General features: G+C 33.1%; 2 protein-coding genes across 2 annotated transcripts in view; one reads left to right on the forward strand and one right to left on the reverse strand.

The window, feature by feature from the left end:
* Window positions 1-14158, forward strand: part of LOC135689253 (intraflagellar transport protein 172 homolog) — a 38252-nt gene extending 24094 nt beyond the window's left edge. Inside the window, exons 35-54 of the mRNA XM_065206415.2 lie at window positions 112-178; window positions 672-747; window positions 1307-1465; window positions 2350-2437; window positions 3323-3415; window positions 4142-4248; window positions 4780-4915; window positions 5894-5989; window positions 6507-6616; window positions 7019-7082; window positions 7522-7608; window positions 8285-8401; window positions 8913-9023; window positions 9757-9873; window positions 10079-10174; window positions 10889-10948; window positions 11183-11281; window positions 12281-12434; window positions 13068-13159; window positions 13684-14158. Of these exons, the coding sequence (XP_065062487.2) occupies window positions 112-178; window positions 672-747; window positions 1307-1465; window positions 2350-2437; window positions 3323-3415; window positions 4142-4248; window positions 4780-4915; window positions 5894-5989; window positions 6507-6616; window positions 7019-7082; window positions 7522-7608; window positions 8285-8401; window positions 8913-9023; window positions 9757-9873; window positions 10079-10174; window positions 10889-10948; window positions 11183-11281; window positions 12281-12434; window positions 13068-13159; window positions 13684-13773 (2019 nt within the window). The 3' untranslated portion in view covers window positions 13774-14158. The remainder of the gene's footprint in view (window positions 1-111; window positions 179-671; window positions 748-1306; window positions 1466-2349; window positions 2438-3322; window positions 3416-4141; window positions 4249-4779; window positions 4916-5893; window positions 5990-6506; window positions 6617-7018; window positions 7083-7521; window positions 7609-8284; window positions 8402-8912; window positions 9024-9756; window positions 9874-10078; window positions 10175-10888; window positions 10949-11182; window positions 11282-12280; window positions 12435-13067; window positions 13160-13683) is intronic.
* A 6942-nt stretch (window positions 14159-21100) lies between these two features.
* The window catches only part of LOC135689252 (unconventional myosin-Va), a 39921-nt gene continuing 38827 nt past the window's right edge, over window positions 21101-22194 (reverse strand). The window contains exon 37 of the mRNA XM_065206414.2: window positions 21101-22109. Within this exon, the coding sequence (XP_065062486.2) occupies window positions 21873-22109 (237 nt within the window). The 3' untranslated portion in view covers window positions 21101-21872. The remainder of the gene's footprint in view (window positions 22110-22194) is intronic.

Consider the following 22194-nt stretch of genomic DNA (forward strand, 5'->3'; position numbering starts at 1 on the left):
TTTTTACTGGTGAATCTAGACCGAGATCATATTCTCAATCAATCGTTAAGGTTATTTTCAATACTGTTAGTCCATGATGTAATCATGTAGTCTTCGTTTAAATTGCTTTAGGTTGCCAAGCACTACGGTGGTGTGACCCCTGCGAAGCAAGTTGCCTACTTATGGGCAAAGAGTCTAGGTACGTGTCTCGTTTTGATTTCATCAAATGTCACGCATTCCTGTTGCCTTTGAGGTTTGTTCTTATGCCAATTTTGCAAATCTCTCACTATTATTAAAGTGTATTGCAAGAAAGTTTTCATCTGAGAAAGGAATTGTTTTTTTGTTACCATTTGCAAAACCCATTGCTATCTATTTTCATGATCTCTAAATTTTCATTTAGGTTTTGTCCTTTTCTGTTTATCTTATACTATTTATCTTATGCTATTTATCTTATGCTATTTATCTTTAGGTTACTGTACCTGAAGCTTTGATATTTTTTTCATATTACACCAACACTTGCTGCTCCTTAGTTTCATTGATTTATTGAACATCTTATTTGCGTAGCCTAGAAGTTTCTTTTTAAAAGCTTTATTTTTTGAAGTCAAAGGAAAACCTTAGCCTTGGCATCGAATGAGTAAATTAGCAAAATGTGAGTAAATGGAGTAATTTGTTTTGCTCTTGCTTTGTGACAGGTGGGGATTCTGCCGTGAAACTGCTCACAAAGTTCAATCTTTTGGAGACTGCAATCGAGTATGCTGCAGAAAATGGGTATGTTTCAATTCAACCGTTCTGCTCATTATAATCATGATGCTGCTAATCGGTTTTATGGATAGTTGATGTACATGATAATTTCAGTGCAGAATTATGAACTGCAGAGGTCTGTTGTCTTGCTAAGTTAAATCTGTGACCTGCTTCTGCGAGCCAATTATTCGCATGAAGAAAAGATTGCTCTCCATTTAGGCCATTGAGCTCATAATGTGCCGCCAGCTCTGATAGACGCTGGTCTGTCTTAGACATAACTTTTGTGATAAATCTAAGACAGGAGAGAGTCTTTCAGAATATACTTAATAGACAACGTGTAATTTTCAGGCTTGCCTGCGCTTTTATAGATTTTGAGCAGAAATGTGTATGAACCTGTGGAACAATCACCAACTCATCGCATTAAGCGTGAAACTTGCTGTAGCAACTTATAACCGAAGCTGTGGAAATGCATCCATTTATGAAAATTTGATATTTTGATTTTCGGAACAGCCTCCTTCTCTAAGTGGGATTTTCCCGCAATATCACCAACCAGTTATGTATTCTAGATTTTTCACCTTTTTTGCAGGTCATTTGAATTTGCCTTCGATTTAGCACGAACTGGTATGAAGAGCAAACTACCAGACGTTCATTTGAAGCACGCAATGTATTTGGAAGACGAAGGAGACTTCAAGAAAGCTGAGGATGAATTCATTAAAGCTTCAAAACCTAGAGAAGCCGTTCTAATGTAAGTATGATTTGCCAATGTATCCGGAGAAAGAGATACTGGTTAGACCGTCTGCAGGATTTTATGAATATTGCGATGATCAGGGTCGTCGCTGCGGAGGATGTGGGTGCGTGACTCCCCCTTGGAAGAAAATTTAATTGGGAAAACGAGTAGTTTTGTGGCATTAAGGGTTGCGTCGTCGGCAAATTTTGGCAAAAAATGATGGCAAATGGGATCAGGCACCTGCCCTTGTGGACAAAAGCTAGCGATGGCACTTGTCATGATATTGTGAGTGTAATAAAGGATAGGCAGAAACAGAAAAGCAAAACGGCAAGGAATGATCGAATAGAAATAAAATAAGTGTTGAAAACATGATCCAAAAATATTTTTGAAGGCAACCTCACATTCTGCTCTTGCAGAAGATGCTGCATCAGAATAAATGTTTATATTTTCGTCCCTGTCATCTTGTTTCTTCCAGCCTATACTCAATGTGTTGAATCTGTTGTCAGTACGCCTTGAAGAGATCAGGAATCTTTACTAGTTACTAAGAGCTAAGCTACAGGTATATGAAAGCATGTTCGAGTTAGATGCAGATAGAAATCAAGCTGTTGGAGATTGTGTTGCCGTCTTCTCTAGATCTTCTTTAATGCTGGGTCGAATCAGACAATCGATAGTGGTTTTTTTGTAATTGTTTATCAGACTATCTCAATAAAAATGTACAGAATTTTTTATCATTATCGATTCTGAATCCCTTCCAAATTACCAAGAAACTCATTACAAGCTTAGAGTTTGGATACCTTTGTAGATTGTGTCTGTTTTTGGATCATAATTCAATGAATGAATACAACTAGCAATATTTGTTTTGTGGTATTGCAATATGAAGTTTATTATGGTATTTTGTACAGGTACGTGCACACGCAGGACTGGGACAGTGCACAGAGAATTGCAGAAGACCATGACCCTGAAAGTGTTGCTGATGTTCTAGTAGGCCAGGTAAAGATTCAAATTTTCCGTTTTGATAAGAAATCTGAATCATGGTCGTCCATTTAAATCATAATTATTAATCTATATTTTTCCCCTGGAATTTTTCTCGTCCTTAAATCTTCATGATTCCCAACATTGAAAATGACATCACCTCACTGCAAGATAAAAACTTATGTTTCGTAGTATCCCATTCCTCCTCGTATCATTAAAGTATGTTGCATAATTGACTATTTGACAAGGATAAATACAGTACCGAAGTGTGACGTCATCAAAAATCTATTTTTAGAATTTCTTAAATTTGGCCACATAATCTGAAAGAGCGGCATAAAGTACCTCTCAAAATAAGTTAGATATTTTCCAAAGTGGGCGAGATATGACCAATGAAAGATTTGAAGTTTGCTAAGGGATTACTGTTATTCTGGCCTGGTTCATAAAGTTATGAACCAAGATCAAATTACAGAGGTTTGATGGAGCAAGAGCCTGTGCTCAAGTGGCCATATCTCAACCAATTCGTAATGCCTTTAACTTATTTTCCTTATTAGAGGTATTTCATGAGGCTCTTTCAGGTTCTGGGATCAAAATTCAGAAGTTCTAAAAATAGATTTTTATGACGTCATCACTTCGGTACTCTATAAGTGTACCATTCAATTTTTTATGAATAAACATCTATGTTTTACCGTTTTGAAATGAGCATGGCTCCTGGTCATACTTCGGGTTTTTTTAGCTAGAACCATTCTGTTTCAAAAGCATTTTATGTTGGCTAAGCTTTGAAATCGTACCTTTTAATATTTCAAAATCAAATGTTTCAAAATTGCAGTTATTCTCGAATATGTTTTGAAAATGTTGTCTCAACTGAATTTTAGCAGTGATAGATATTACATGCATCTCTTTTAGGCTCGTCAAGCCTTTGGGAAAAAAGAATATCCGAAGTCGGAGTCATATTTCTTACGTGCACAGCGTCCGGAGCTTATTATTCGGCTATATAAAGTAGGTTGGCCCTGTTATATTATCAGTTGTAATAGTGAATATTATCAGTAGTCAATATTTGTCACAGTTGTAATAGTCAATATTATCAAGCACTAAATAAAGAATAATTCTCCACACGAAGGCAGTGATTTCCATTACAGCTCAATACAGTGCAACCATTGAGCACTATTTTCGCATATCTTTTTTCTACTTTCACCTAGAATCTTCCATCTATTTTGTTCTATTTGATATTTACACGGTCAAAATGACCCTTAATTCTTAATAAATCCTCATGTCAGTTAGCATTTTCACTTTCAAGTTCAACTTTATAAGTATCAAAAACAAACAAATACAGAGTTCTGTTGCAACCTCGTGTGATTCATTTGCTTTGATACAAATATCAATCCTTTCTTTTATTGGGTATTTCAAGCAGCATTTATTTAGCAGGCTCAAAGTAGCTGCACTTTAGATGCAACTTGTTCAGTTACAATTCTCGATGTTGTAAAACTCTTTAATCACTGAGTTCAAAACAGCTAGCTGTCACAAATTAGCAATTCCACGATTTATATTTCCTATACAATTTTTTCTCGCGGTAGTTGGTAAGATCCGTAAGTGAGTATTGTTGCCAATACAAATGCCTTGATCTTATAGTTTTTGCCTTTGCAGTTGGTCAAACCTTTCAATGATTACTACAAAGTACAAAGATGTTTTGTCGCTATGAGAAGGACCAATTTTTATATTTTGTAGGAAGAAGGAATGTGGGCAGATGCTTTGAGAATTGCCAAAGAATATGCCCCACATAAACTGGATCAACTTCAGAATGAGTATGACAGAGAAAACAACCGTGATGACAAGTATGTTTTGATTATTCCTGTTTGAACAAAGTTTTTGCTAAGGGTATAGATATCTGTTGTTTATCAATGCTGTACTGTATTAGGGGAGATTTCCCGAGGCATTCTCAGAGTTTCATTGCTAATTCATTCTCAGAGTCTATTCTCAATTCTAACCAATTCTTCGTTTCCTCTTTACTTTGGAGGTCAGATCATCATCCCCGTATTGTTTTTTTCATCAACTTAAAATCATTATGTTTATGGATTCAAATTATTTTAAAAGATTAACTCAAAACTTCTGCTTTTGTTATCAATTAATTTTATAATTTTATTCTTTCCGTATATAGTATTCAGAATAAAGTTAAAATGTGAAACTATAAGTGTTTTTTAAAATTGAATTCTCATATCATCAAAAGTTCATGGTTCTTTTTTCATATACATGAAATCTGGTAAAGATTACCTTTTTTGCTGTTTGCCTTCCGTCTGACGATTATCATTAGCAATATTTAATGACCTGGTGATACGAGTATCGATCTCTCTTTTAAATCATTTTAGGGGACTAGACTCATTGTTGGCACAAGCAAAGGACTGGGAATCTCGCGCCGAATATGGAAGAGCAATTGACGTTTATCTCAAACTAAGCAAGTCGATGACACAGAATTTCGACATTCTTGAGGATGCATGGACAAAGGTGCTGCGAATGATGTTTCCTGATTTTGCCTCTCTTCAATTATTGCGTCAATGTTGTTTCAATATAATTTTGATTAACTTTTGGTTATGCAAAAGTCTAAGATAGAGCAATCATGATGTGTCTGCAGAAATGAGAAGGCCAAAATATATTTGATACGGTTATATGTCAAAATTTATTCACAAGCCCAGAGTGCTTCAAAATATATAGTGAAAAATTATTTAATATCATTGGACAAGCAAGGTCGTCCTTATAGTTAGGTGTTTTGGAATCAATTTACATAAAAAAGGAGCCCGACTTGTGTAGACAAAAAGAGTTGGTTTTCTCTCTTGGGCATTTCAATAGGGTGTGAGGTTAGTGGCCGCTGATTGCTCAAAAGCTCGGAACCAATCAAATACGCCATTCTACTTATCATGTTACTTTCCATCTTCATCTGAATATAAATTTTCTCCTTACCTTCGGTCACTAGCCGACGCGGGGTGTAAGATAAAATGTACTTGAATATGCTATGTTTCCAATTTACATATGCTACAGTGTGTTGGTTAGGCTTTTTGCTCTACTGCCTAAGGCTAAGATTGTAGTGTGTTTTCAACATGAATGACAATGTGCGTGAAGATGCTGTGTATCTAAAAGATTCCGTTCAGTTGAAATCAAAGTCTGGAGTTATAGAATATAGGTTTTGGACAGGTGCTGCCTACTTACATATTTGTGGACCTGTTGCTGGATATGTATTTATGAATAGAAACCTTTCCACAACGCCAGCTTCGGAGTCGTATCCTGCCATCTTTAATAATGTTTTTTGTGTTGTGTTTATGCCGTTACCTTTATCACATGAAAATAACCCTTACTGAAGAAGCCTTAGTGTTTTGCTAGCTTTTTCATTGAGATCCTTCTTGAAGAATCCTTTTATAGTCATAATAATTTATCAAATGCTTGTAGATTGGAATTAAGCGTTTGTGAACGTAGTAATTTGTTGTGCAGGCCGTTGAATTGGCAGTGAAATTTGTAAAAGACAGAGCCGTTGATGTTACTGACAAAGCCTGCAAAAAACTCTGTGAAATTGAAGCTTATGAGCAGGTATGAAATATCTTGCGTGTATATGGTCATTATATGTGTATAAAAAGGCTATGATTTGCTCTATTGTTGTTTTCAACGTGATTCACATTACCCTAATCTGCATTAGCCACCCGATTACCTTTTGACTGACATTTTAAAAAGCTATGGTTTTCAACATGTGGCTAAGCAATGTTGCCTCAAAGCGTATTTTTATTGTATGTAAATTTGGGAAGACCATTCAGAATACCATTGAAGATGCACAATCATTTAGATGTGCTGCATCTTTCTTGTTTTGCCTTGTCTTGTCTCGTCAATCTTGTTCTGTCTTATCTTGTCTCTTCTTGTCTCAGCTCAGTTATGCTCATCGCATTTCATCTTGCCTTGCCTTGCCTTGTCTTGTCTTGTCTTGTCTTGTCTTGTCTTGTCTTGTCTTGTCTTGTCTATTCTCGTCTCGTCTCATCTCGTCTCGTCTTATCTTGTCTTGCCTCGATGCTTTATATATTCAGTACCTCTGATCGTTTAACGTACCTTTTTGTAGGCTGCAGAGTTATATCAGTCAGTAAAACTTTTCAAAGAAGCTATCGACACTTATATAATGGGACAGCTATGGCCACTGGCAAAACGCTTAGCGGCCGATGCAGCACCAAAGTAAGAAAGCCACATTTGAACTTTATTGTTCTGTGATCAGTTTTATTTATGAGATTTTTTGCTTCTCTATGTGTTCACTCGCCTGCAGGACACATTAGCCGTATACATTGCTGTAATAATTGCTAAATCCGACTATCTGTGCTTATCAATTGATATAAAAGATGCTTTGAAAGATTAATCACTTCTCTTAATTCCTCGAACACCTGCGAACAGCGAACAGATACCCGTCCAAATATTCACTTACCCTACTTTATTTTAGCTGGCCTAAAGCACTAGTAAGCATTTTCACATTGCATCCAGCATAAACTTGGTCAGGTTTAATATCTTTTCCTTTTGGCTCTTATTCTTATTGGTAGGTCTACCTATTGTCTGCAGTAGATAAATTTCTTTCTTTCACTTCAGATACGAGCAGTATGTTGAAGAAAAGTACATCAACTTTTTAAAATCCAAGCAAATGCCAGATAAGGTAAGTCTGTTAAGAATTTTAGAGACGTCATATTCAATGACGAAAAGGTATCAATCCGGTAATTGCGTTTGAACTGCATCAGGTGGACATGATTTTAGTATGATTTTCTTAATCTCGATCTAGATTGATCTGGATTTATCTAGTTTAAGTTTTCCTGGGAAATTTGTTTTAATGCCTGGATATGTATTACAAAAAGAACGGGAATGGAAGATTTTTTTAACTGCATCAGGTGTCTCAGGTTTTTAACTGCATCATTTTTAACTGCATCAAACTAAAATTTAAGAACATAGTGACATCACAGCGCTTTTCATCACTAGCGCTTATCCTCTTTCTATCCTGTGTTAGAAGCACAATATGTATTTCTCAATGTTTGCTGAATCTATGTTTCTTGAATGTTTTTGTTTTTTCCTTTAATCATTCCTTCACTGACCTTTGCCAGCTTATGGATGTTGATGTTATCGGAGCTCTTGACATGTACGTTGAGCAAGGCCAATGGGAACGCTGCATTCAAGAGGCTGAGCAACAGGTAATCTATGTATACACTTTAAGCCATTTATCAGCAGAGTATACAGTAATCTTTGCAATGAAGATGTATGGCAATAGGCAGCATTCTCGTGCCGATAGACAGCTCAGGGGCAATGCATTCAAAATGAAACCATGCGTTTTACAAACTAAGAAGGTTCTTGAAAACACGTTGCCTAATCAAGGCAATACATCCTGCAGGTCATCATTATATAATGTTGGAGATTTTATTCATGGTTTTCCTGCTTTTTTTCGTGGTTCTAATAATTGTATATACAACAGACGGTAGACAGAATATATGAGAGCTCGGTAAAGAAACAGATATCATTTTCGCTCTATTTCTTATTTTTTTATATTTATCATGTTTGGAAATAACAGGTTCAGTGTAGAACATAGTTTTGTATCTATGTTCTGAAATGAGTACCAGATAAAAACTTCAGTATGTTTCAAAATGTTTGCTTTTTTACAAAGCCAGACCTACATGGCCTCGAAAAATCTAACTTTTTTAAGATCTGGCTTAAATCAACCCAGCTCTTATGATGATTGTAGCTTTATAAGCACGATTCAAATTCAATTTCATTTGAACATTTGACTGTCATGCCACCACATGTTTGTGGACTATTTTAAAGCCATTAGTTTCAATTTGATATTTCATTACATTTTAAACTCTTCAATCACAGAGCAGTGATGTCTTGAACAAATACGTTGCTTTATATGCTGCCAACTTAATCAAGGAAGACAACCTTATGAAGGCGTTGGATCTATTTTTGCAATATGGTGCACCTCCAAATCCACAGGTATTGATTTTCCTCTGGTCGATATTTAATTACAGTCTGTCCAATTCCTGTCCGTCTACAGGCTTATTAAACTGGGGAAACTTTTATAAGCGTGTAAAAATATTTTACAAAACAGAAAGCTTTTAATTCATTTTCACATAGCTATACTATACTTTATTCGATCTTTAACTATACTTTCAAATCTATAGCCCTCGACAAATTTATACCGATTGTTAAGTCAACCCCACCATGCCTCTCTTATGGGATTAATCGAGCAAGAAGAATTCTAAACATTATGTAAGATAAAGTTTTTTTTTGAAAAATGGAGATAGGGCTCCTATTAACCCCGTACAAAATGTTAATTTAGCATTTTAGCATGTTATGTAAGTAGCACCATTTGTTACGGTTTTATCCCTGCCTTTCACGGGTGTTTGTTGATATCAGACATTGTCAGATGAAAGGAAACAGCATTTTGTTAAATTGTGTTATGGTTTTCACTTGCTAAACTACGATGGTCCGGTTTTTTTTGCAGAATTTCAATATTTACAAACGTCTGGCTTATAGCATTTTCTCGATGCCTGGAAAAGCCGGGCCGGAATCCTACAAGTTGTGGGCAGACACGCGAAACATGCTGGCTGATGTTGTAAGCAGTTTCTACATACAAAATTACACCTAATTGCAGATCTCTATAGATGTTCATTTGGCTTACTGATAGTTTTCTAAGCATTTCCTGTCTCATCTTTTTTCTGGCCACTAAAAGTTAATTTTACAACTAGCAAGTCTCATTCATTTAGAACTATGAGAGTTTCGTGTTTTGTATAACTGTTTTGAACTGGAAACTAAATATTGCTCATTATAAAAGTGTTACGACAATCCCGGGAAATAAATGCTTCCATGTGTTAGTGTTTTCTGATAGAAATATTTGATATTGTGGGCTAAAAAAAGATTTTGCGTTGTTTTGTTTGGAACCTTGCAGAGTTGATGAACGAATGATAAAAGGAACTTACCTGAGAATGCAATGATCTCATTATCTAAGAATTTTTTTGATTGATATGAATCTATCCAATGACTAACATTTTCACCCTGCTCTGCACCAATTTTACAGAAAATACTTTTAAATCGTTAAAATTTTTATATTTTTGGAGCTTTTAACGTCAACCGAATAAAATTCATCTTTTTTAGCACCTACCTCTCCACGCTAATTTCTGCCTCTTTGTAAAATATTGTGTGCCACCAACAGATTTTTTTAAATAGACTTGCTGCTTGCATCGCAATTTGTATTACGGCATAGTAATCGCATTATTAGTGAATTTCCAGGTACCCTTAATGAAATATCAGTAGAGAGCTTCTAAAGTATTTTCTATCTATAATTTCAGTGTGAAGGCTTTGAAAGGAAGCCATCTGATGCTGTTACCATGGAGACCTTTAGTCGCATACTGATTATATCCCATTACTACGCAACACGAGCCGCTGCGAAGTCACAGAAAGCTCTGGTTTGTCTTTTAAATGATTATTTTTACCAGAAAATGATTTTTGGGTGACAATAAGTTGCATTAAATCTTTTATTCCAGCCTTCTAATCTGATACCATAATTGCAACAATAAACGGTAGACCAAGATTGACGCGTTCTTAGGTTCTGTTCAAACATTAAATTTGAAGAACAACAAAATGAACAATCTTGCTTCCTCTATTTTGCAGGAGAGTATTGCTGCGAAGCTTTCGGTGTCCCTGCTCAGGCACTCTGACATCATTCCATGTGATAAAGCTTTCTTCGAAGCAGGAATGGATTGCAAGGTTTGCTCTTGTTGTGAATTTCGATTCAGTAATAATTTTGTTTTCATCCATGGTAATATTTGGTTCCATGAATGCTCTTTCATAAATGCGATATTGATCTACGTGATAAAAAGCAAATACTGAATCGAACGTTTGGTTGAAACAACGAATTGTTTTGCACGAGGAAGCTCATTGACGAGGCCATTGCTACAAGAGTTTCGAGGGTTTGCACCCTCCTTGAAAGACCTTCCATTGCAAAAACGACCTTGCCACCTTTGGGTTGCTTATTCCGCAAATTCTAACTTGTCGGCAAATGGGAGCTGAAAACCCCCCTTGAGCACAAAAGCTAGAAACAGGCCACTGAAATTAACAGATATAGAAAACGTCATGCATTTTTCTTTTCTTTTGAAGAAGATTCTACAGGTATCGTCTTGTTGAGGAAATCTTCGTTAAACCTTGAGTGCAGTGAGCCCAACAAAGAGTGTTTTACGGCTTTTTTCTAGAATTTTTTGTTCTTGGCAATCGTGAGTTAATAGTTGGCTGTTCACTCACTTACATTTTTCCATTCATAGAATTTAGGCTCCAAACCATTTATCTAGGACATAGCAAAGCACGCGATTGAAATAGTTGTCAACATCTTGCTCTTGTAGCCTTAAATGATATTTATTTTTGCTACCTATTGGCCTTTTTGAGACGCACAGTTTTTCTTTGATTTATTTTTTACTTCTCTTTTAGAAAATTGGTTGGGAAAATATGGCATTTGTGTTTCTTAACAGATTTTTGGATCTTAGTGAGGTAAATATCTGTTTCTTGTTTCACTGCAGGTTCTTAGTAAAACCTAAGGCATGATGGGTATTCAATATTCTGTCCTTTTGTCGATCTGAACTAAGCAAATGCCAAAAAAGGTTCATTTTATTTACAAGGGAGATAGCTTTACACATTGGAACATTGCAGAAAACCAAAGATGTTCTCACCAAGCTTTTCGCTGTTAAAACCCCGTCACATATTTATCTGACATCTATTTTACAGGGCATCGAGGAAGGCAATCTAGACATGATTGATAACAGCGATTTCATGGAGACTGATATTCCGCTTGAGGTGACTGTACCGGAGAATCAGTTCCTACCGGTAAGTCTGTCTTTTAAGGCTTTGTACCTGCGATGGTTGCCAAAAGGTTATTAGACTAGACGAAAGCCTTGCTCCAGCTCGGTATCCTCTCTCCCCTCTCAGTTATTATGCCAAGCCCCTTTCTCCTATAATATTGGTTATTATGACAATGCATGTGTTCAAGCCATCGGAATGTGTAGAAATTAGCATTTCCACATTGCAGGGGACGACTGCAATTTAGCTAATCAATTCAATTATTGTTGGACACAATTGCAGATACGGAGCAGAGAAATGTTTGTTTATGACCCCTCTAATTGTCCGTTTAACTTGTCGATAATATTTCATATGCATTTGTGATATATTTCAATGATGTTGTTTTGTTAATAAGTAATTTTAATATATGCAAGTGAAGATTGCATATGCAAGTGGAATTCACGGCGTTTTGTTTCGTTTGATGGTTCTCAAGGGCTTATTTGCTTCATTGAGCACCGAAATTGAACAGTAAAAGGAAGTAAAAGAATATTTTTAGCTCCACATGCTAATACCGTGAAACAAACATACGCATTTGTTTTTGTTTCGTAACCTAAAATGTGTACTGCTATCTTTAATTTCATGTGTCTGCTTGTATCTCCCACTAGGGCTTGTAATCTTTGAAAGGCTTGCCCTCCTCTTACTTCTTAGACTCTTATAACTAACCTTTTTTACAAATAAAATCAACATACTTCTCAACGTCCTCTGCTTTCCCTCACTTAGCCTCTTCTTTCCTTTTCTAATAACTGTTTGGCTTAAGGTCTCCAGGCCTCTCCTTAACATTACCGACTGAAAAGTTAATAGTTATATGGAGTTTGTTTGCACATCTGTAGCGTTTAAAACTGCTATTATTTCTGTAGACTACTTATATTAATGATATACTCAATGTTCTTATATTCATTATCTGATTTGAAGATGTCGTTAAGACATGTTTATCATTTTGCTGTGGTCTGATTCTCTTTGTCGTTACTTCATGAGATTTCCTTACAGGAAGACAAAAGGGAAGAAGTTAAAGAGTGGGTGCTGGCTGTTTCAATGGACCAAAAAGTTGAACAGGTTTTGCCTTTAGATGAAAGAGATACTTACGAGGGATCGCTGATAGCAGTAAACACTGAAATCAAGTCATTGCCTTGTGTTATATCAGGTAATTACCACTGTGATCAGTTCGTGATCAGTTCGTGATCAGTTCACTGATTGCTTTGCTTGAGATAGAATTATTTTCTTGCATGGCTGCCCCTCATTGCTTTCCATCTGTCTGCGTATTACTATGTTTCCTTCCTTGAAATGATGCAGCTGTGTTTTAACATCTTTGTGTTCTTATTTCTTCTAAATCTTGCCTTTTAATTCGTCCCCCTTAACATCTCTTCATGCTATTAATGCTTACCTAATTTGCCTTCTATGTAATACTAAGGTTCATGGTTTTTTGCTTTCGACTAACCTCTGCACCTATCTTCTATATTTTAAATTCTTTAGCCAATGTTATTCTATCTTCTCAATGTTTTTTTCTACTTTTAATCTTATTGCAAAATTTCTTTACCGTTTGCTTTCCAATGGCTTCATTATTGATTGTTTGGAGGAAGACTTTTGAGCAATTTTAAAAAATACGTCGACAATTTTTTTTCCTAGGCTCTTTAACGCCCATTGAAAATTTGAAAGCCTTTTGCACTTTCAAAGAGCTATTCAACGTCTCATTTTGCGTCAGATAAAATAAAACGCTGGCTTTTTCAGATACGTTTAAACCCTACGTCACTAAGCCAAAGCTGGTTCTTTTTTAAAGGGTACCCTGTTCTAAGAAGCAAGCTTGAGTTTAAAAAGCCTGGACGTGCTGCAAATAAAGAAGACTGGAACAAGTTCCTCATGGCAACAAAGGTTTGCCCAGATAATTTTTTTAAAACATAAACATGCATTTTTAACTTTTAACGTCGTTTTATTTTTGTTGATATAGAATTTCATTGATCATTTGTGAATCTGTGCTATGTGAAGGAACAACAATTTGCATTAATAAGAAACGTAGAACCGGACTGCTTGCTCAAAATGACAGTGATCCTTTTTAAGACATCTTGAAAATGAGGTTGAGTTTAAGTTTGGGCGTTGTTAGCAAACGGCGTTGACTCTGGTTACGACATATGTCATGTATTTGATCCTGTGCGCTATCCATCTATGACGTAACAAGACAGGATTAGAATATAGTCAACCTCTCAAGTCTACTTGAGCACGTGACCGTTGCGCTTTTCATTGTCATGCACAAAAATTTACTATATCCCAACGTTATTATCTTTGCCTCATTTTCACTAAAGACAACGAGGCATACTCCTCCCTTATAGCAGTACCATACCCTTCTAGAGCCTTTTGAGTCGCGATTAAATTAAATCATGTACAAATCTCTACCTTAGGTATCACACAGCCCTGAGTGCCAAGATGTGCTGCGTTTTCTCACTCACTGGTGTGGTGCCCCGCAGAATCCAAGTTATTCATTCCAATAGGCTTGCAAGTACTTTCGTGTTCATTATAGCGTTATAATATGTTTAAATAGAAGGGTATTAAAAGTTATTAATGTAAATATCTGCTGTGTAAGATAAAGAGATTGAGACAGAGCAAAATCTTCTTTTGTGGTTTAATGATTCTTTGTTAGGCCTTTTGAGACCAACCTTATATAAGATATTGGTCAGCACTTGGAATCAAGGTCAGCACTAAAAACGAGGTGAATATTTGAGAACATTGCTTCTGAAATAGGTTTCTTTTGCTTTCAAACTACTTTTGCTTTTGCTTTGAAACGTAAATGGTAAGTACAGTGCTTTATTCTTCCTGAATTCTAAAAATTTTTTATTGAGAATCTCAACATATCTGTGTTGTTAATTCCGCAGTGCTATAAAAAAGTTCCTTTTCCTTTTTGTGTAACTTCGCAGGCCATTTTTGAAAAACTTTAAAAAGTGATCAAAATAATCAAAAAATGAAAAGAAATATTAGTTAAAAGGTGTTATTTGTTTTATAAAGAACAATTTCTGTTGCTTTATTTCCAATGGTTCTTGGTCAAAAAGTAAGGTAATAGGCTTGTAGAAAATAGTGAATATTTAGACAGGCAATTTCATCTAAAAAACTTTAAAAAATGATCAAAATAATCAAAGAATTAACAGAAATATTAATTAAAAAGTGTTATTTGTTTTATAAAGAACAATTTCTGTTGCTTTATTTCCAATGGTTCTTGGTCAAAAAGTAAGGTAATAGGCTTGTAGAAAATAGTGAATATTTAGACAGGCAATTTCATCTAAAAAACTTTCAAAAATGATCAAAATAATCAAAGAATTAACAGAAATATTAATTAAAAAGTGTTATTTGTTTTATAAAGAACAATTTCTGTTGCTTTATTTCCAATGGTTCTTGGTCAAAAAGTAAGGTAATAGGCTTGTAGAAAATAGTGAATATTTAGACAGGCAATTTCATCTAAAAAACTTTAAAAAATGATCAAAATAATCAAAGAATTAACAGAAATATTAGTTAAAAGGTGTTATTTGTTTTATAAAGGGCAATTTCTGTTGCTTTTATTCCAATGGTTCTTGGTCAAAAAGTAAGGTAATAGGCTTGTGGAAAATGGTGAATATTTAGACAGGCAATTTCATGTAAAAAACTTGAAAAAACGATGAAAATAATCAAAGAAATTAACAGAAATATTAGTTAAGAGGTGTTATTTCTTTTATAAAGGGAAATTTCTGTTGCTTTTATTTATTCCAATGGTTCTTGGTCAAAAAGTAAGGTAATAGGGTTGTGGAAAATGGTGAATATTTAGACAGGCAATTTCATCTAAAAAACTTAAAAAAAACGATCAAAATAATGAAAGAAATTAACAGAAATATTAGTTAAAAGGTGTTATTTCTTTTATAAAGGGCAATTTTTGTTGCTTTTTTTCCAATGGTTCTTGGTCAAAAAGTAAGGTAATAGGCTTGTAGAAAATGGTGAATATTTAGACTGGCAATTTCATGTAAAAAACTTGAAAAAACGATGAAAATAATCAAAGAAATTAACAGAAATATTAGTTAAAATGTGTTATTTGTTTTATAAAGAACAATTTCTGTTGCTTTATTTCCAATGGTTCTTGGTCAAAAAGTAAGGTAATAGGCTTGTAGAAAATAGTGAATATTTAGACAGGCAATTTCATCTAAAAAACTTTAAAAAATGATCAAAATAATCAAAGAATTAACAGAAATATTAGTTAAAATGTGTTATTTGTTTTATAAAGAACAATTTCTGTTGCTTTATTTCCAATGGTTCTTGGTCAAAAAGTAAGGTAATAGGCTTGTAGAAAATAGTGAATATTTAGACAGGCAATTTCATCTAAAAAACTTTAAAAAATGATCAAAATAATCAAAGAATTAACAGAAATATTAATTAAAAAGTGTTATTTGTTTTATAAAGAACAATTTCTGTTGCTTTATTTCCAATGGTTCTTGGTCAAAAAGTAAGGTAATAGGCTTGTAGAAAATAGTGAATATTTAGACAGGCAATTTCATCTAAAAAACTTTAAAAAATGATCAAAATAATCAAAGAATTAACAGAAATATTAGTTAAAAGGTGTTATTTGTTTTATAAAGGGCAATTTCTGTTGCTTTTATTCCAATGGTTCTTGGTCAAAAAGTAAGGTAAAAGGCTTGTGGAAAATGGTGAATATTTAGACAGGCAATTTCATGTAAAAAACTTGAAAAAACGATGAAAATAATCAAAGAAATTAACAGAAATATTAGTTAAGAGGTGTTATTTCTTTTATAAAGGGAAATTTCTGTTGCTTTTATTTATTCCAATGGTTCTTGGTCAAAAAGTAAGGTAATAGGGTTGTGGAAAATGGTGAATATTTAGACAGGCAATTTCATCTAAAAAACTTAAAAAAAACGATCAAAATAATGAAAGAAATTAACAGAAATATTAGTTAAAAGGTCTTATTTCTTTTATAAAGGGCAATTTTTGTTGCTTTAGTTCCAATGGTTTTTGGTCAAAAAGTAAGGTAATAGGCTTGTAGAAAATGGTGAATATTTAGACAGGCAATTTCATCTAAAAAAACTTTAAAAAATAATCAAAATAATCAAAGAATTAACAGAAATATTAGTTAAAATGTGTTATTTGTTTTATAAAGAACAATTTCTGTTGCTTTATTTCCAATGGTTCTTGGTCAAAAAGTAAGGTAATAGGCTTGTAGAAAATAGTGAATATTTAGACAGGCAATTTCATCTAAAAAACTTTAAAAAATGATCAAAATAATCAAAGAATTAACAGAAATATTAATTAAAAAGTGTTATTTGTTTTATAAAGAACAATTTCTGTTGCTTTATTTCCAATTGTTCTTGGTCAAAAAGTAAGGTAATAGGCTTGTAGAAAATAGTGAATATTTAGACAGGCAATTTCATCTAAAAAACTTTAAAAAATGATCAAAATAATCAAAGAATTAACAGAAATATTAGTTAAAAGGTGTTATTTGTTTTATAAAGGGCAATTTCTGTTGCTTTTATTCCAATGGTTCTTGGTCAAAAAGTAAGGTAAAAGGCTTGTGGAAAATGGTGAATATTTAGACAGGCAATTTCATGTAAAAAACTTGAAAAAACGATGAAAATAATCAAAGAAATTAACAGAAATATTAGTTAAGAGGTGTTATTTCTTTTATAAAGGGAAATTTCTGTTGCTTTTATTTATTCCAATGGTTCTTGGTCAAAAAGTAAGGTAATAGGGTTGTGGAAAATGGTGAATATTTAGACAGGCAATTTCATCTAAAAAACTTAAAAAAAACGATCAAAATAATGAAAGAAATTAACAGAAATATTAGTTAAAAGGTCTTATTTCTTTTATAAAGGGCAATTTTTGTTGCTTTTTTTCCAATGGTTCTTGGTCAAAAAGTAAGGTAATAGGCTTGTAGAAAATGGTGAATATTTAGACTGGCAATTTCATGTAAAAAACTTGAAAAAACGATGAAAATAATCAAAGAAATTAACAGAAATATTAGTTAAAATGTGTTATTTGTTTTATAAAGAACAATTTCTGTTGCTTTATTTCCAATGGTTCTTGGTCAAAAAGTAAGGTAATAGGCTTGTAGAAAATAGTGAATATTTAGACAGGCAATTTCATCTAAAAAACTTTAAAAAATGATCAAAATAATCAAAGAATTAACAGAAATATTAGTTAAAATGTGTTATTTGTTTTATAAAGAACAATTTCTGTTGCTTTATTTCCAATGGTTCTTGGTCAAAAAGTAAGGTAATAGGCTTGTAGAAAATAGTGAATATTTAGACAGGCAATTTCATCTAAAAAACTTAAAAAAAACGATCAAAATAATGAAAGAAATTAACAGAAATATTAGTTAAAAGGTCTTATTTCTTTTATAAAGGGCAATTTTTGTTGCTTTAGTTCCAATGGTTTTTGGTCAAAAAGTAAGGTAATAGGCTTGTAGAAAATGGTGAATATTTAGACAGGCAATTTCATCTAAAAAAACTTTAAAAAATAATCAAAATAATCAAAGAATTAACAGAAATATTAGTTAAAATGTGTTATTTGTTTTATAAAGAACAATTTCTGTTGCTTTATTTCCAATGGTTCTTGGTCAAAAAGTAAGGTAATAGGCTTGTAGAAAATAGTGAATATTTAGACAGGCAATTTCATCTAAAAAACTTTAAAAAATGATCAAAATAATCAAAGAATTAACAGAAATATTAGTTAAAAGGTGTTATTTCTTTTATAAAGGGCAATTTCTGTTGCTTCTGTTCCAATGGTTCTTGGTCAAAAAGTAAGGTAATAGGCTTGCAGAAAATGGTGAATATTTAGACAGGCAATTTCATGTAAAAAACTTTAAAAAATAATCAAAGAATTAACAGAAATAATAGTTAAGAGGTGTTATTTCTTTAATAAAGGGCAATTTCTGTTGCTTTTGTTCCAATGGTTCTTGTTCAAAAAGTAAGGTAATAGGCTTGTAAAAAATGGTGAATATTTAGACAGGCAATTTCATGTAAAAAACTTTAAAAAACGATCAAAATAATCAAAGAAATTAACAGAAATATTAGTTAAAAGGAGTTATTTGTTTTATAAAGAACAATTTGCGTTGCTTTAGTTCCAATGGCTCTTGGTCAAAAAGTAAGGTAATAGGCTTGTAAAAAATGGTGAATATTTAGACAGGCAATTTCATCTAAAAAAACTTTAAAAAATAATCAAAATAATCAAAGAATTAACAGAAATATTAGTTAAAAGGTGTTATTTCTTTTATAAAGGGCAATTTCTGTTGCTTTTGTTCCAATGGTTCTTGGTCAAAAAGTAAGGTAATAGGCTTGCAGAAAATGGTGAATATTTAGACAGGCAATTTCATGTAAAAAACTTTAAAAAATAATCAAAGAATTAACAGAAATATTAGTTAAGAGGTGTTATTTCTTTAATAAAGGGCAATTTCTGTTGCTTTTGTTCCAATGGTTCTTGTTCAAAAAGTAAGGTAATAGGCTTGTAAAAAATGGTGAATATTTAGACAGGCAATTTCATGTAAAAAACTTTAAAAAACGATCAAAATAATCAAAGAATTAACAGAAATATTAGTTAAAATGTGTTATTTGTTTTATAAAGAACAATTTCTGTTGCTTTAGTTCCAATGGCTCTTGGTCAAAAAGTAAGGTAATAGGCTTGTAGAAAATGGTGAATATTTAGACAGGCAATTTCATCTAAAAAAACTTTAAAAAATAATCAAAATAATCAAAGAATTAACAGAAATATCAGTTAAAATGTGTTATTTGTTTTATAAAGAACAATTTCTGTTGCTATATTTCCAATGGTTCTTGGTCAAAAAGTAAGGTAATAGGCTTGTAGAAAATAGTGAATATTTAGACAGGCAATTTCATCTAAAAAACTTTAAAAAATGATCAAAATAATCAAAGAATTAACAGAAATATTAATTAAAAAGTGTTATTTGTTTTATAAAGAACAATTTCTGTTGCTTTAGCTCCAATGGTTCTTGGTCAAAAAGTAAGGTAATAGGCTTGTAGAAAATTGTGAATATTTAGAGAGGCAATTTCATCTAAAAAAACTTTAAAAAATGATCAAAATAATCAAAGAATTAACAGAAATATTAGTTAAAAGGTGTTATTTGTTTTATAAAGAACAATTTCTGTTGCTTTAGTTCCAATGGCTCTTGGTCAAAAAGTAAGGTAATAGGCTTGTAGAAAATGGTGAATATTTAGACAGGCAATTTCATCTAAAAAAACTTTAAAAAATAATCAAAATAATCAAAGAATTAACAGAAATATTAGTTAAAAGGTGTTATTTCTTTTATAAAGGGCAATTTCTGTTGCTTTTGTTCCAATGGTTCTTGGTCAAAAAGTAAGGTAATAGGCTTGTAGAAAATGGTGAATATTTAGATAGGCAATTTCATCTAAAAAACTTTAAAAAATAATCAAAATAATCAAAGAATTAACAGAAATATTAGTTAAAAGGTGTTATTTCTTTTATAAAGGGCAATTTCTGTTGCTTTTGTTCCAATGGTTCTTGGTCAAAAAGTAAGGTAATAGGCTTGCAGAAAATGGTGAATATTTAGACAGGCAATTTCATGTAAAAAACTTTAAAAAATAATCAAAGAATTAACAGAAATATTAGTTAAGAGGTGTTATTTCTTTAATAAAGGGCAATTTCTGTTGCTTTAGTTCCAATGGCTCTTGGTCAAAAAGTAAGGTAATAGGCTTGTAAAAAATGGTGAATATTTAGACAGGCAATTTCATCTAAAAAAACTTTAAAAAATAATCAAAATAATCAAAGAATTAACAGAAATATTAGTTAAAAGGTGTTATTTCTTTTATAAAGGGCAATTTCTGTTGCTTTTGTTCCAATGGTTCTTGGTCAAAAAGTAAGGTAATAGGCTTGCAGAAAATGGTGAATATTTAGACAGGCAATTTCATGTAAAAAACTTTAAAAAATAATCAAATAATTAACAGAAATATTAGTTAAGAGGTGTTATTTCTTTAATAAAGGGCAATTTCTGTTGCTTTTGTTCCAATGGTTCTTGTTCAAAAAGTAAGGTAATAGGCTTGTAAAAAATGGTGAATATTTAGACAGGCAATTTCATGTAAAAAACTTTAAAAAACGATCAAAATAATCAAAGAAATTAACAGAAATATTAGTTAAAAGGAGTTATTTGTTTTATAAAGAACAATTTGCGTTGCTTTAGTTCCAATGGTTCTTGTTCAAAAAGTAAAAAAATTTAAAACGAGTGGAGTGTTGTTTAAAAGTTAGTTAATAGTCCGGTAAATATGGTAATTTTTTGACTTGTATTTTCATCCTAACGAACTTGAATAGTGACCAAAATCATAACAAAAGAACCGGAACGGAACCAAATAGTTCAACCGGAATGGAACCAAATGGTTCAACCTGAACGGAACCAAATAGTTCAACCGGAACGGAACCAAATAGTTCAACCGGAACGGAACCAAATGGTTCAACCGGAACGGAACCAAATGGTTAAAACCGGAACGGAAACAAATAGTTCATCCGGAACGGAACCAAATGGTTCAACCGGAACGGAACCAAATGGTTCAGCCGGAACGGAACCAAATGGTTCAGCCGGAACGGAACTAAACACTTTTCAGCAAAACAAAAAGGAAGGGGAAAACTCCCAAAGCAAAAAAGGACGCAACAAAGAAGAGCTTTCATCTTTCTTCGGGCATAGTATCGTTTGGTTTTTCTCTTTTCCTGGTACAAGTGGTGTTAAGCATGATTTTATTTCATTTAAACAACGAAAGTCAGCTCCACCTATACCCAATAGACGAACGCATTGTGAAAGAAGGTTCAATAAAAAACAGAGGTACATACAAGAATAGCGGGGATATTGATATGAATGCTCTGTGCATAACAAATTTGAAGATACCGATGTGCAAACTAGATTTTACTTGACAACTAGGGCCTAATGATTCTTTAATCATACATCTGTACCTCTTGAAAATCTTCTATGAAATAATTATTGTTTGATGATCGAGTAAGAATTAACATTGAGTAAGAATAATCTCGAGAACGCAAATATGAATATAAAGAACAGATCGAGTTTGAATATCGAGAGTTCCAAACCTACAAGACCAAAATTCTACAAAGTTTCTCATTCTATTATCCCTAAACATTGATACTGAAACCAGCGGCGTAATTGAGGGACCTGGGTCCATGAGACAAAAACTGATTCGCGGCCTGAGGAAGAGACCGCAAGAAAGCTGCATCCAGTTATGTAGAATAAGACAGACAACTAGTAGGGCTTTAGCAAAGGGCCTTTTAAGAATATGTATGTGTCAGATGCAGGATGTAAATTATGTTTTTTGCGTTTACTAAGGTAGAGGGGGGAGGGTGGCGGTTTAGTAAGATACTTCTATAATATAGCTTCTATTGATTTGGAAAACTGGTTGAACGGAGTGAGATCTTGAAAGCATGGATTTCAAAAAACTTTTAGGTGTCGCTTTGATTAGGGGCCTTTAGTTATCGAACTAAGGAGCTAAATTCTGCGTTACACCACTGGTTCAAACTATGCTATAGACAACTCTTCGATATATCTAAGCTGGTTATAAAAATTTATAGGAAACCTTAGTTGAAATCTTTATTAGACTATTTTGACATTTTCCAACCTTAAAACAGTTGGGATTTGAAGTTTCTCGAACTGAACAGCAGACGGCGAAAAAGGAAAGTTTACCGGAGATGTGAATTGGATGTTCATCATCAGTGAACTGGGGTCTGGGCTCTGTTTTGTTGCCTTGGCAACTACCGCTTGAATGACCTTGCTAGGGACACGTGGCTCATATTCGTTGGCTGGTGTATACATGGTTAGAATCTTCTGTACCTTGGGAGGAAAGAAAATGAAGATGTAACAGACGAAGAAATTAGAACTTCATTGCTGATTGCATACAACTCACACAATATTTTAG

This window comes from Rhopilema esculentum, chromosome 9 (assembly GCF_057945365.1).
Source record: "Rhopilema esculentum isolate cy_ngs chromosome 9, ASM5794536v1, whole genome shotgun sequence".
Classification (NCBI taxonomy): Eukaryota; Metazoa; Cnidaria; class Scyphozoa; order Rhizostomeae; family Rhizostomatidae; genus Rhopilema; species Rhopilema esculentum.